At 43.4% G+C, this 14,139-nt stretch overlaps 2 protein-coding genes and 1 non-coding gene across 3 annotated transcripts in view; 2 read left to right on the top strand and 1 right to left on the bottom strand.

The window, feature by feature from the left end:
* The first annotated feature begins 3,519 nt into the window (after window positions 1-3,519).
* On the top strand, window positions 3,520-3,591 carry TRNAD-GUC (transfer RNA aspartic acid (anticodon GUC)). The gene has a single exon. It is a non-coding gene; the product is annotated as a tRNA-Asp (tRNA).
* Window positions 3,592-4,716: 1,125 nt separating this feature from the next.
* The window catches only part of LOC149068777 (venom protease-like), a 38,320-nt gene continuing 28,897 nt past the window's right edge, over window positions 4,717-14,139 (bottom strand). Inside the window, exon 9 of the mRNA XM_089250640.1 lies at window positions 4,717-6,622. Within this exon, the coding sequence (XP_089106766.1) occupies window positions 6,461-6,622 (162 nt within the window). The 3' untranslated portion in view covers window positions 4,717-6,460. The remainder of the gene's footprint in view (window positions 6,623-14,139) is intronic.
* On the top strand, window positions 8,776-13,299 carry LOC149068778 (uncharacterized). The gene is made up of 2 exons (XM_089250641.1): window positions 8,776-9,861; window positions 12,299-13,299. The coding sequence occupies exons 1-2, from the start codon at window positions 9,225-9,227 to the stop codon at window positions 12,640-12,642; spliced, it is 981 nt and encodes a 326-aa protein (XP_089106767.1). The 5' UTR covers window positions 8,776-9,224; the 3' UTR covers window positions 12,643-13,299.

Below are 14,139 nucleotides of genomic sequence, written 5' to 3'. Positions count from 1 at the left end.
AGGGTTGTTAATAAATGGAATAGCTTACCCCCGGAGGTAGTAAATTGTAACACAATTGACACGTTTAAAAAGAAATACGATAAACATGTTGGGGTAAATCGAGAAGCTCTGTCCATACTTAGAATAGGACAACCATAAGTATTCTTTATGGGCGTTGTATAATATTTTATGATGTGTATATATTGTTTATAATTTGTGTTAATTGCATTTTTAATTGGGTTGCTGTATTTTTGAAATATATGGCATCCATATTTTTCTCAGCCACCTCGTTGGACATTTTGTCTGTTGTGGCGTTGTATTTGTATTTGTATAAGAGTGGCTCCATTTTTTCGGTCAATTGAGCCCTTCATAAGGCCGTCGCCAGAACTGAAGGGGGGATCGGTTAGAAAACATTGCACGCAGGTCATATATGCTCAACCTATGGGCTGCGGGCCAAATGTGGCCCTTGGTGTCATCCGATTTGGCCCTCGGCAAATAACCAAACCTCACAAGTGGCCCACGAAATACAGTCGGATCCCGTTTTAGCGAAAATCTCGTTTTAACGAACACTTTTCTAATCCCCCCACAAATAAGTTTGCATAAAAACAATGCTAGGTAACCTGGAATTCCTTTATAACGAAATTTCGTTATAACGAAGTGATTCTTCCAGACGCTTGGAATTCGTTATAACGGGATTCCACTGTATTATCAAACCACTTAGGTTGCCCGTGGCATACTTCCAGATTTTTCACGCTGCCAACGGTACGTATCCAGATCACTAAGTGACCCCCCCCCCAACAGTGCCGTCTTAACGCATGGGTCCGACCGGGCATGGATCGGGGGCCACAAGAGAAGAGGGGCTTTAGAAATACAAGAAGTAGGTGAATTTTTCGAGAATTGGCGAGGTAGGGCCTCAGAAAAATCACTTGCCCGCCCGGGGACCCATGATGCTCTTAAGACGGCCCTGTCCCCCAATCACATTTTTAAATCACTTGAGTGACCGGAAGCACATTTTCAGTTAACTTGAGCGACTCCGAGCAAATTTCAAAATCACTTGTGACATTAAGCACATTTCCAAACCACTCTCTGGAGCTACCCCAAGTACATTCCCAAATCACTTGAGGTACCCCAAGCACATTTCCAAATCACTAGAGTGACCCCCAAGCACATTCGCAAATCACTGGAGTAACCCCCCCCCCCCCAAGTACATTTTAAAAGCACTTGAAAGATCTTAAGCGCATTTTCAAATCATCCGAATGACCCCAAGCACATTTACAAATCACCCGAGCGACCCGGAGCACATTTCCAAATCACTGAAGTAACCCCAACCATATTCCCAAATCACTTGAGGGACCAAATCACTTGAAAAAAGAAGAAAAGGAGGTCTGTTATATTACAGGGTGATTGAGTGATTTGGAACTGGCATTCGCAGGGCATGACATTCAGGACTAGACACACCCAACACCACCTACAGGGCCGGATTAAGCAAAATAAGCACGTGCTTTAGGGCATCAAGACAAAAGGGGGCACCACAAAAAACGATCAAAAAAGTAGTAAATTTTAAAAAATTTTCACCCAGCATCAACTATACGGTATAGAAAATTCTAAAACTTTAATCTACACTTGATTGTAGATATCCTTATCGAAAGATTGACCAGGGCTGCAACTAATTAAGGGCAGGGAGGGGGGGGGTGTATCGTGCGCATGCTCTGGACAGTGCCGTCTTAACGCATGGGCTTACCCGGACACGGCCCTGGGGCCCTCACGAGAAGAGGGGCCCTCAAAAAAATGAAAACTGATTGAAATTTTCAAGAATTTTCTAGGTAGAGTCTCAGAAAAATCACTTGGCCCGGGGGAGGGGGGGGCACCAAAGTGGATACAGATTCCCCTAAGTAACAGGGTAAATTTTAGATTCTAGTTGCGGCCCCCGAGGGCGACACAAGAGCGGAGAAACTAAGTTAATTGCAAACAAGAACTTGTGTCAAAATGCTCAGTATTTGGATCGAAATTTTGCCGTATTTCCGTAAAGCACCGTAAGCCCAGAGCTGTCTCAGCAGCATCATCATCATAGGCCTCCGGGTAAAACAATTTTTTGTTCTGAGGCCTCCTTCCCCCACTTAAACTACAAATACCTGCTTACCGTCATTTACCTTGCTTAATTTGCATACTTGCTCATTCCAAAACTTTAACCGGATCAAATTGTCATGAGGCCGGCCTTCCGGCAATCGATGTTCCAGAGCCGTGAGATCACGTGAGAACGTGGGGCCTTGAGTGAAATGATTTTTCTGGATACCCCCCGCCCCCAACCCCCACTTAAAAATAATTGCCTCTACCAATTTATACACTTATTCGTGAAAATTGTAAACAAATCTAATTGTCATGAGGTCTCTCGGGGTCATGAGTTATAGGTTAAAAGTAAAGCGGGGGGGGCCGTGTGCGCTGAACCAACGCCATCTATAGCAGAAAGCCTCCACGCGAAACGTCGATGTCAGGCGGTATCTTTACCCTTTTTTGCAGTATATCTAGTGACTATAGGTGAAATGGACTTCTTTAGTGACGTCACGAGCCTTCGCGCGCAGACTTTCTGTTATAGATGATGTTGACTGAACGGAGCCGAACTCAGGTCAAAGCTCACATTGCTGACAGTGCCACCAGATGGCGACTTATCCGATGAGAGTAATTAATTCGGCTTTTAAGACCTCTTAAGTGGATTTTTTTTTTTTTAATTTATCTCCAAAGTATCTCGCGGCACCCTAGGGTGCCGGGGAACACCGGTTGGAAAACACTGCCTTAGAGAATATAAACACAGTCCCTCATTTCCCTTTAAACTCCCCTGCAAGCAGGGGCGTAGCCAGAAATTTCGTTCGGGGGGAAGGGGCACTTTCATTTCGGGGGGGGGGGGACACCAAAGTGACAGAACAATGGATTTGGCCATCTTTTTCCCTTTTTTCGGTCATTTTCGCACATTTCGGGGGGAGGACCAGACCCCCAAGTCCCCCCCCCCCCCCTCCTCGCTACGCCCTTGCCTGCAAGCATTCTAGAAGAAAATAACGGTGATTGCACCGTGTTCAGGAGAATGAACGCGTCACGTGATCTTCCGGCGTTCCCACAGGATTATATAAGACCCTCTTTACAGTAATTTTTTTTCCAAGGGTTCTGTATTATACAGTCGAATCCCGTTTTAACGAATACCGTTATAGCGAAAATCTCGTTTTAACGAACACTTTTCTAATCCCCCAAATAAGTTTGCATGGGAACAATGCTGGGTAACCTGGAATTCCTTTATAACGAAATTTCGTTTTAACGAAGTGATTCCTCCGGTCTTTTGGTGTTCGTTATAACGGGATTCGAGTGTAGTTCCCACTAAGACGCCTTCATATATTAGGAGTTCGTGTATTAAGGAGTTCTAGTTCCCACTAAGGTGTCTGTATAAAGTTCTCACCGTTGCGAATGCGTGACGTCATTTCCTCATATATATACTCATCCTCCAATAACTTTCTTTGTAGTTTTATGAATGTAAATAAGCAACTTGCGAACGTGTCCTCGGTAGTATAGTGGTAAGTATCCCCGCCTGTCACGCGGGAGACCGGGGTTCGATTCCCCGCCGGGGAGAAGAACATTTTTTTTTTTTTTTTTCCCCCTTCTTGCTCCATCGTCTTTTTTACGAAAAATTGTCACTTCAAACATTTCTCTACGGCAGTGAATGTCCGTAACAATTTGACGGACCCGCTTGTGTCCCGTATTACGGGACGTAACTGTAATTTTCGTTGTTCCGAATTCTTTTCTTCTTTTGTAAATTCGTCCCGCTTTTTCAATTATACTTATTTTAATTTGGAATAAATTACACCAAAATAGTAAAATACCACGTTTTCAAAAAAAGGTGTAAATTATTTTATGATAATTATGGCAAAAATTATCAACAACCATCTCACATATTTGCCAGCATGGGCGGAAATACGGGGGGGGGGGCGGCCGTGGGGGGCATTGCCCCCCCCCCCAGCATCAAAGGTGGAGTCGACTGATGTGAATTGACATCATCATCATCGTGCCCCCCCAACAATAATGACCTTGCCCCCCCCCCCAGACTTCCAAGTCTATCTCCGCCTATGTTTGCCAGGTTTTTTTTTTCGTAATTTTAATTACGATATAGGTGGTTGTGATTATGTTTTTGGCAACGTTTTCCGATAAAAATTTTCGCTGTCCCATATTTAATGGGTTATTATTCAATATCCAAGTTTATCCCGCAGTTTTCTCAATGAAATATGGTCATCGAATATGATCATTTGAATATTTTCCCCCGTGAAATACCGCACATTTTTTTTTGTTAACTGCGATTTGTATCAGCCCTTTACTTCCAGGCCCTTCAGCAATTTCAGCAGTAATTAGCAAGTTAGTTGCATTTGAAGCGGTAAATTACAATTCTCCGGCAAAATTTAGCGACATCCCGTATTTAAGATGGCAATTTCTAGCATTCTCCTCGATGATGCATGGTGAGACTGAGTATGAAGGTGTAATTTTATTTGAACCCAAAATATTATGGATATCATACTGATATCAATTACAAGCGATGGTTAATTAATTATATCAATTCAGCCTGCGGACTATAGGTTGGGAAACGCTGTAACAGAGCATAGACAAGACTTGTAGATAGACAATCGTTGTAGAGGGATTTGTCGTTATATTGAGCATCGTAGTAGCGAGGCTTTTGTCACAAAAACTGACCCAAAAAAATGAAAGAGCCAAGCCAATATTTTCATTTATTTACTAAATGAAATGTAATTATTACTAATAATTATAATGCACATACAAAAATATTCTTCGCACGAGTACATTTGTAAAAAAATAATTATGAAAATATGTTTAAGTACAAAATTAACATTTATATAATTTATTAATGAATGAATAATGAAATTACACAAAAGTGGGGGGAGGAAGGGGGTGTACATGGCCAACCACAAGGCTATATCAGTATTGTCTTTTTTTACATTGTAAATTCACTATAGATAGAGTCCGTGCGATATTTGGCCCGGGGGCCCGTCGAAGGTCCCAGTGTAGAAGATCTGCTGCAAGGTGTGAGGCCCCATGGGGGGGGAAAAAGTTCTATAAATTAAACTATTTTGGTTGAAACTCACACAAAAATTATGTATGTCTAAATGGGCGCGCATCTGAGCCCCCATCCCCCCCGCTCAAAATTATTGAACTATACAATATGGACTTGTGGGCTCACATTCTAAATATTTGAGCCGTAAAAGGTAAGGGGCCTAGAGTTGCGGGCGGACTCGTTGTCCATCATCTGGGAGTGACGAGAGAGGGGCAAAGCTCTCATAAGCATTATAAACCTCCCATTAGTTGGGGGTCCTATGACCATAGCTCCTTCAAGAGCAGCGTTGGCAACCACATCTCCAGGGCCATATTGTGGATTCTCTGGGTCCCGGGGCAAACTTCTCCTTGGGCCCCTCTTCTTGAAAGGGTTATTAATAACCCTCTCAAGAGGAAGAGGAGTTTAATAATAAATTATTAATAATATTATTATGCAAAACAAGTGTAAATTTTGTGGGGCCTCATTCGGCTTGGGGACCCATGGAGGCAGTGCCCTGGTTGCCCCAGTTTAGTGCAGCTCTGATCGTCTCAATAGCATCCTGGGCCCATCGGACAAATTGGTTTTTCCTGTCCCCCCCCCCCCCCTTCCCCACGACCATATATGAGTGCTTACCGATTTGCATGCTTAATATCGAAAAAATCCACCAGATCTCATTATCACGAGGCGCCTCAGCACGTTTCTGCATGGGGCTCCCCAGCGTCGAAGATGATAAGTCTACTGATCTAATGTATTTGCGTATATATGAATTGACATCATCATCCCCCCCCCCTTCCCCCAGCAATCATCGTGATCATCTATCTAGCTTTCGGGTAGACCCATGCGTTAAGTTGGCGCTGGCTGATAGGGCTACATATAGCCTGGGACGATTCTAATCATTTTTTGTTTTTTCACGCTATAAATTCATTAAGAGGTGAGGGGGGTCACCAAAGACCCCAGCTTAGGGGCCTAGTTACAGGATTGTGGAGTTGGGGGTGGGGAGACATGCTCAATGGTACATACGGTTGTTGTAAACTGGGCCATAATTCGTTTTCCACTGAGCCCATTTTCACACAGAGCCCGGAAACACACAATTTTGGCCCCTCTCTATCTAATGCAGTATTAATTCAAATAAATTTCCCACGAATACTTTCATTAACTTCATTCATTTCCCCCCTTACATTTTGATGAATGAGTTTTCATTTTATTACATTCCATTTTGAAATTTTCACCAAAGTAATTAAGGAATTTCTGAACCTGGGCAATGTGGGAAACACGTAAAGACGCTGCGGGGGGGGGGCGGTATATTCATTTCATATGCTACATTTTCATAAATATTTAGACAACTCTAAATGTTTCTGGAAATAATAACACAGAGCGAAGGAGGGGGGGGGGGGGAGGTTATTATCTCTTCATGTTCGTGTAAATCCAGCTCAAGTAATGCGTAACCCGGGTGTAGACACCGAAGAATCCGGGTTCGGCGCACTTGAATCCCAGCGAGACGATTCCGACTATTATCCAGCGGTCGTCTTCGTCCTTCAGCATCAGCGGTCCTCCAGAATCACCCTTTTGCAAGGAAAAGAGAAACAAAACTGCACGTTATATAACTCATCTTCGAGTTTTATGTAAGTGTGCCGCATGGGGGAAAGAAAAACAACACAGACAGAACAAAAATAAAACACAATTTTTCCATGGTCGCCCCCCCCCCCCAACACGACCTCCTATATAACCTATCTAGGTGGTCGTGCCCTTACCCCATTGTCAAAAGTGGAAAGGGCAGCCGACTGATCTACCCTCTGCGGATCTATAGCCTATATGTGTTTATATGAACTGACATCAACGTCATCGTGCCCCACCAACAGCCATCATTGCGTCCTCCATAAGCGGATATAGACTTGAAAATCTGGGGGAGGTCACGATGATGATGATGTCAATTCATATATATATATATACGCAAATACACTTATACATTAGATCGGTCGACTCCACCTTTGACGAGGGCGGGGGGGGGGGAAGAGAGTCCCCTAATCCCCCAATTACCCCGTATCACCTCCCATGGTGTCACCCGTTGGAAACCTGAAAATCGGCGATTAATTTGTCTAAAAGAAATGCAGCAAACAGTTTTACTTTCATTTGATAGATGGCAGCGGGTCCCCAGCCAGAAATTTATTTCGGAGGAGAGGGAGGGCGGGGGTGGATCAAAATGACAGAACAATATATATATATATGTATACTTATATAAGCCCCTATATACCAGTCATTTTCCAACATTTCGGCCCGGGGGGGGGGCCGGGCTCCCTCACGGCCTTTGATAGCTGCAGTATAGTTCGTTACAATAAAATCGTTACTTCATGCAATTTCAGGGTGCACAACCTTTCTAGTCCGCGGGCCAAGAGGACCGTATTTCGTGGGGCATTCCCGTAATTTTTGCCGTCCCAACATTTTTATGAAAAATGTCCCGTTTCTCCTCACCCCTTACTCTTGCAATTAAAAATAAGGGAAATCACAAGAATTTGGATTATTTTGCATGATTTATAAATTATCTTAATATAATTATGATATCCATGATTATATAATGAATAGCCATGGTCATATGAATATATGAGTAACTTGGCCCGGTCCGACGAATATGATTCGCTATACGGGGGGGGGGGGGGGAGGGGGGTGTCATCCATATCACATATTTGCCTGCACATATACGCCTTTTTTCGGTGATTGATATTTTCACCCATTGCGAATTGCAGTATTATATAGCCCTGTATATTTTCCCACCATTTGTGATTTTTCAGTAATTTTAGCGATAGATGGCAACTACAACTGGCACCCCGTTGCGATAAGTTAAAGCTGTTGAAAGGCACCCTTTTTACTGGTCCGGCGTCCGGGAACACCAAACCCGTCTACCCCCCCCCCCCTCCCCAGTTGCAGCCCTGCCTATACCTGCGCCTTTGATAGTTTTTTTTGTTTTTTTTGGAATTCGATCTCCCCATCAAAAAGTCTCGCTACAGAGAGCAACAGGCCTACAACGATAAGTTATTCAATCATTACAATTCACTCATGGTTAGAAAAACTACTGTCAGATGGCAGCACTACACACATTTATAACAAGCATTACACAGAAACAAACTTCACGTCAGATTGCACTACACGTACGCGCACATTCCCGCATGCATGGGCGGAAATACGGGGGGGGGGGGTCATTGTCCCCCCCCCCCCAGCGTCACAGGTGGAGTCGACTGATCTAATGTACATATGAGCTGACATCATCATCATCATGACCTTGCCCCCCCCCCCAGACTTCCAAGTCAATCACCGCCTATGCCCGCATGTACCAATTCGTTAGAGGTTCCGCAGAGGAATATAGACGAGGTGCATGTGTGGATTAATAGTAGTAATTTTTTTTTTGGAATTGGCAACTTTACTTAGCTTTGGCAATTTTTTTGGTATAATTGGCATTTTGGCTTTGAGAATTTTTTAGCGAAAATTGGTGACATACCGCATTTATCCCGATATTTCCCGTATTTTTAAAAATGTTAATTTGGTATTACTGAAATTATGATCACCACAATTGCATTTAATCATTAGTTTCAGTTTCGTTTTATGAAAACTTTTAAGTGGAAAAGTATATAGATGATATAATTTTTATAGTATTGAATATAGAAGAGAGATGGCGCTACCACGCAATGTCTTTTTTTTATCCCTCGCAGGTGGGAATTGCAGATATAGCATCATTTTCCTACATCTACGATGCAATTGTGATGGGAATCGTCGAAATATTTACGATATCGTCGTGATTTCATCTTAATTCGAGAATCAATATCAATTCAAATACGATTAATTCGGACGGCAAGACTCATCGACGTTCACGAAGAAGAAGAAAGGTGGGAAAAATTTATTTATTTTCACGACGATCTCGTCTGGTTGTTTTTTCCCCTTCGAAACCATCCTAAAGCAACAGCCGCGGACGGAAGTTACGACCCTTTACGCCGCCATTATCGGAGCGTTACGTTGTTTTGGCCGCCATTTTGAGATATTGTCGTTCATCTCCGAAGTTTATTAAGATTACTTTAGGTATTTTCTCTTAAAAGTTTTTGCGATCGATTGAGAGGGTGAAAAAACAAAACAAACAAAAATTGATTCCGAGAGGCTGCTGCTGGTGGTGGGGGAGACCATGAACGAGACCGAGGAAATGTCGGAATCGTCTCCTCCGCCTTCCTCCTCGTCTCTGTCGTCTTCGGCCAAGAAGAAAAGAAACGCTAACTTCAGCCGCGACGAGGTTTACTGTCTCGTCATGGAGTACGGCAAGAGGCTGAACGTCCTGACGTTCGGCAACCGCGACCAGAAGCACAAATGCTGGGAGGAGATAACGGGGGAGATAAACAATCTGCACCCGGACTTTAAGAGGAACGTGGACGAGATCAAGAAGAAATGGATCGACCTGCTGTACGCGACCAAGAAGGAGTACGTCAAGGCGACCAAGGAGGCCGCGGCAGCCGGCGAGGGTGCCCGCCGGAAGCTCAGCGAGATCAGCGAACTCATCGTCAAGGTCCGGGGAGGCTTTTCCAACAAGAGGAACTGCCTCGGCGGTGCCGCGACCAGCAGCAAGAAGCCCGAGAACGGTGTCCACATCATCAACCTGCAGATCCCGAACGCGGACTGTAACGAACACCCGACCACGATCTACATCCCTCACGTCGACGAGTGTCAGAGCAGTGCCTCCGAATCCATGCAGGATGGTTCGCCTCAGCATACTACTAGCACGGCTGTCATGATCCCTGCTGCTGATGCTGCTAATTTCGCTGATGCCGGTGAGTTCCATTCCTAATTTAATTAGTCTATATCTTGGTTGTAGTAGTGGCCGGTTGAGTAGTGGCAAGGCTGTCTTTACAACATTATGGGCATAGGCGAACATGACTCCAATGAGGGCAGGGTTGACAAGACTCTAACCCTGGGATCCAGAGCGATTCTTCTTCTTATTATTTTTTCTCATGCTATAAATTTGCTATAGAGGGGTCCGCATGCAGGATGTTGGGGGGGGGGGGGCTATGGTTTCGCTGCCTGTGGGCCGTACAAATTTTGCCACTCTTCACTCGTTCCTCAAATTTGCAGCACTGTGCCATGGCCGATTAATCCCCCTTGCTCCTATGAATAAACCTCTGTCTATAGTCACGCATGTTTTCTCAATTTGTTGGCCACTCTTTTAATTGCTCACTGACCTTGTGCCACATTTTCTATTTTCTAAGTCACTCTCATGCTTACACACTCTGTGGATCGTTCACTCACCTACTACTATGTGTTATTACTACCTACTACTAGTTAACCACACACCAACTCTACAGCCATACCGCCATATGTAATTTACTGCAATTAATGAGTTGGGTTGGAAATGAAGACACCATCTATTGGTCGTCACCTCAAACTTGTTAGGGGAAGAATATCTTTTCATTCTATATTCTTCCACCAGATTGTAAATCCGGGGGACTGGGGGGGGGGGTCAGGACCTGACCCTAAAGCCAATTTTATTGTATAATTAACAAAGAGATTCATCTCCATCTGGGGGGGGCTAATATTGATGCGAGCTGTTGCTGAGTTAGTAGGCTGTCTAGAGCGCAGTTCTGTGCAGCGTAAACTTTAGGGAAGAAAATGTCTGTCTTCTGTTGTTAAAGGTAGAGCTCTCGCCTGGATAGTGAGTGGTTGGTGGTTCGATTTCCCGCAGAGAGGAATGTTCCCAGATTCATCTTCGCTTGTTATCCATGCAATTGTACTTTGTAAATGTTTCACTTTCCCATGGGGGATTCGGGCCTCCTAAAAAAATATAGCGTGATCTTATTTTCATGGACACTGGGTCGTGTTAAAAGCATCATGAGCTTCCCGGGTGAAGTTATTTCTCTGAAATCCCTTTATCTGGCTAGAAATGCCTGCCTATCAAATTGTATGCTGAGTTTAGAAATTTTTCAGCCCGAGTCCATGCGTTTAGACGACACTGGATGGACACTACTATACTGTGTCCAATTGGGCCCCTGTATCAAGGATGGTTTTTGTGGGCAGCCTATTAATAAATGCAGAGGCAAAGTTATGGTTATTTGCTCTTTCGGGTATTGAAATTTAGACACCCTTTCTAGTTTGATGTTTTTGACAACCAATTAATAAAATTGGTTGGCCTTAACATGCTTTATTCGGGGGTGCTCTTTGAAAGGGTTATAAAATATCATTATGCATAAAAGTAAGTGTACATTTTTATGTGGGGGCTCCCATCTGGCGCAGGGCAGTGCCCCGGTCGCTCCAGTTTAGTTACAGACCTGTAAAATTTCCACCCTGGGCTCTAGGCTGCTTCCTAGTAATAGGCTTCTAAGGAACTTCTCCCAAAGATATTTTTCTTGGAAGTGTCAATATAAGCTTACCATAATTCACAATGGAACCTAAGTTATCCGAAATAAATGAATCCCACATTCACTAATATCAGTCAGTCAGGGTGGCTTGTGCTTTAGACCAAGGGCTGAATTTAATCCGCACTCGCCCCCCCCCCCTACAAATTAAATTATTTACCATGGCAAAACCCAGTAAATTATCTTGCCGTATGGGCTTGCCAAAAATTCCAGTCCAACGCTCTGGACATGTCTCCCCCACATCCTGAAGCAGGGATCAATGGGCCCTTCTGTAGTGAATTAATAGCTGGGAAAAATAAATGAGAATCATCCTGGGCCCAGGGCTGTCTTAAGATCATAACCCCCCGGCTAAGTGATCTTTTGGGGGGCCATACCAAGAAAGTTTACATACTTGCTCTTGAAAATTTCAACCACATAGAATTTTTCTGACGTTTCCCTCGTCTCTTGAAGGGCCATGTGTTAAGACAGCACTGCTGCACCCTTGTGGGAGGCCATGCAGGGCCGCAACTATGGGGGAGAAGGCAGGTCTGGTGCCCTGGACGCTGATCCGAAAGGGGTGCCAAATTCACCCTTTAATTGCTTCCTCTACATGCAAGGGGTGCCTAAATTCCAGCTTGTCCCGGGTGATAGTTGGGGCCCTGAGGCCATGGCTCTAGATCTACAAGCTGGTTTATTTGACGTATTGAATTTCGGCCTCCATATATAATTATTCCTCCAATATTTATATATTAATTTATCCTCCAATAATAATAATTATTTTTTCTAAAAAACAAGGTGGATTTTATTACAAATGAATTGAAATGTAAAATTAATGCATGTTTCATTCCATTGTAATGATTGTTCTAATTTTTCCCCCTAGTGAATGAAGCCGAAGCGACAGTCATGGACTCCGTGACGGGCTACCATAATTACACGCAGAGCGCGAGCCTTCAGCCTTCCACGCCAGTCCCACTGTCTCCTGCGCAAGGCAACCAGTGTTCCTGTGGCCTTTCGGCTGATATCGTCCGCCTGAAGCAAGAGACGCTGGGTGTGCTCAGACGTCAGGTCCAGATACAGGAAGAGCGGAGGATCGAGGAGAAACAGAAATGGTGGGAAGAGAAATCGATCCTGCGGTTAAAAAGACAGAAACTCGAACTCGAGATAAAGCAGCTTCAACTGAACATTGTCAAACACAGTCCAGATTACAAGTTCCAAAATGGCTAAGTACACTAGAAATACGTGGAGTGATTCTTTTGTTTTACACATTTCATATGCACACACACATACAAATATATATATATATATATTTTTGTGGAAATAAAGTAGATTTCCATATAAATTTCTCTGGATTAATTAATCGAAATCAATTTTTTCGTCTGTACAAGTAAGAGAAATTCTCATATATTAGGCTATATTTGCCAAACCCTATTATAACGAGCCTGAAATTTGGTTTGCTATATCCAATCCAAATAAAATTGTGCTATGGGAAGGGACAAAAGAAACTTTTTCATTACAAGCGGGGTTTGTTGGCTATGGTATTTCATATGCAGGGGAAAAAACAGTGTTATACGATCAATTTTTTACTTATCTGGTTTTTTTTTATATTTTAGAATGTTTTAAAGAACATTTTAAAGTGACATCTGTCTTGTGAGAAAAATAATAATTCAGTGTATTTAGGCAAATATGGGAACACTGACATATATTTCGGCACTCATGGGTGTTTTCAATGTGGAAAACAAGAGGTTTTATAGAATGAAAAACATGGTCAGTTTCTTTGCTTTTCTCAATCTCTTTTCCCACCTTGAAAACGGCACCCATGAGTGCCAAAATAATGTTGATGTTTGCAAATGTTTTTATATGCTGCTTAAATGCACAGAAAATTCTCGGTTTTTTTGCTAGACTCAGCCAAGTAATTGATATATTTCAATTATCTCTTTTCATTGAATGTGCCTGTGTGTCGAACTCTGAGGGTTGTTCAAATGGATTTCAAGAAACCCCTGCAGCAGAATTTACAAAATTACATACATCAGATACAGGGTTGGGAAATCGCCCCCCCCCCCCCAACATCAAAGATGAAAGGGTTATCAGACCACCTCTTTTAGGGGGGAAAAGGTATTTCAATCGGACTCCTTCAATAGACACTTTTTTTAACATCATTTCAAGTGCCACCCTTTTGTCCTCAAATTTCATACGATCGATTTTTCCTCACTCATTGACCAATGACTGTCAAAATTCCCAGAATTTTTTCCGTTTTGGATTTTTTTAGCAGTTCTGTTTAGTTGGGGAAAAATTTACCGGCTTTATTGGTCAGAATAGTCGTGCCATTCGTTGTGAAATTAAGAAAGTGACTTTACTAAGGGTGTGCTCTGGCATCCTGTCTCCGTGGTAACCTTAGGCATAGGTGGGGATAGAAATGAAAGAAGGCTGTGGGGCATGATGATGCACTTGAATTCGTTCAATTGCACACACATTGGAGCAGTTGGCTCCGTCATTGATGCTAGGGTGGATTGGGCTAGCATCAATGACGGAGCCAACTGCTCAATGCTTCCCCTCCCATATCTGCGCCCATGGTGTAGGAGTGCATTTACGTTAATTTGTGTTGCTATCATGGTATTGCCACAACTAGCCAAGGCCTTAGCGAAGGGGTGGGGGAACTTGAGGAGGTTCAGACCCCCAAAATGTGAGAAAAGAGAAAAAGATGGCCAAATCTGTTGTTCTATC

The sequence above is a fragment of the Pholcus phalangioides genome, unplaced genomic scaffold, assembly GCF_987345545.1.
Source record: "Pholcus phalangioides strain wild (caught in Gottingen) unplaced genomic scaffold, Ppha-v1.0 ptg000024l_1, whole genome shotgun sequence".
Classification (NCBI taxonomy): domain Eukaryota; kingdom Metazoa; phylum Arthropoda; class Arachnida; order Araneae; family Pholcidae; genus Pholcus; species Pholcus phalangioides.
Note: the sequence above shows the minus strand (reverse complement) of the source record. Positions and strands in the feature narration are given on the sequence as shown.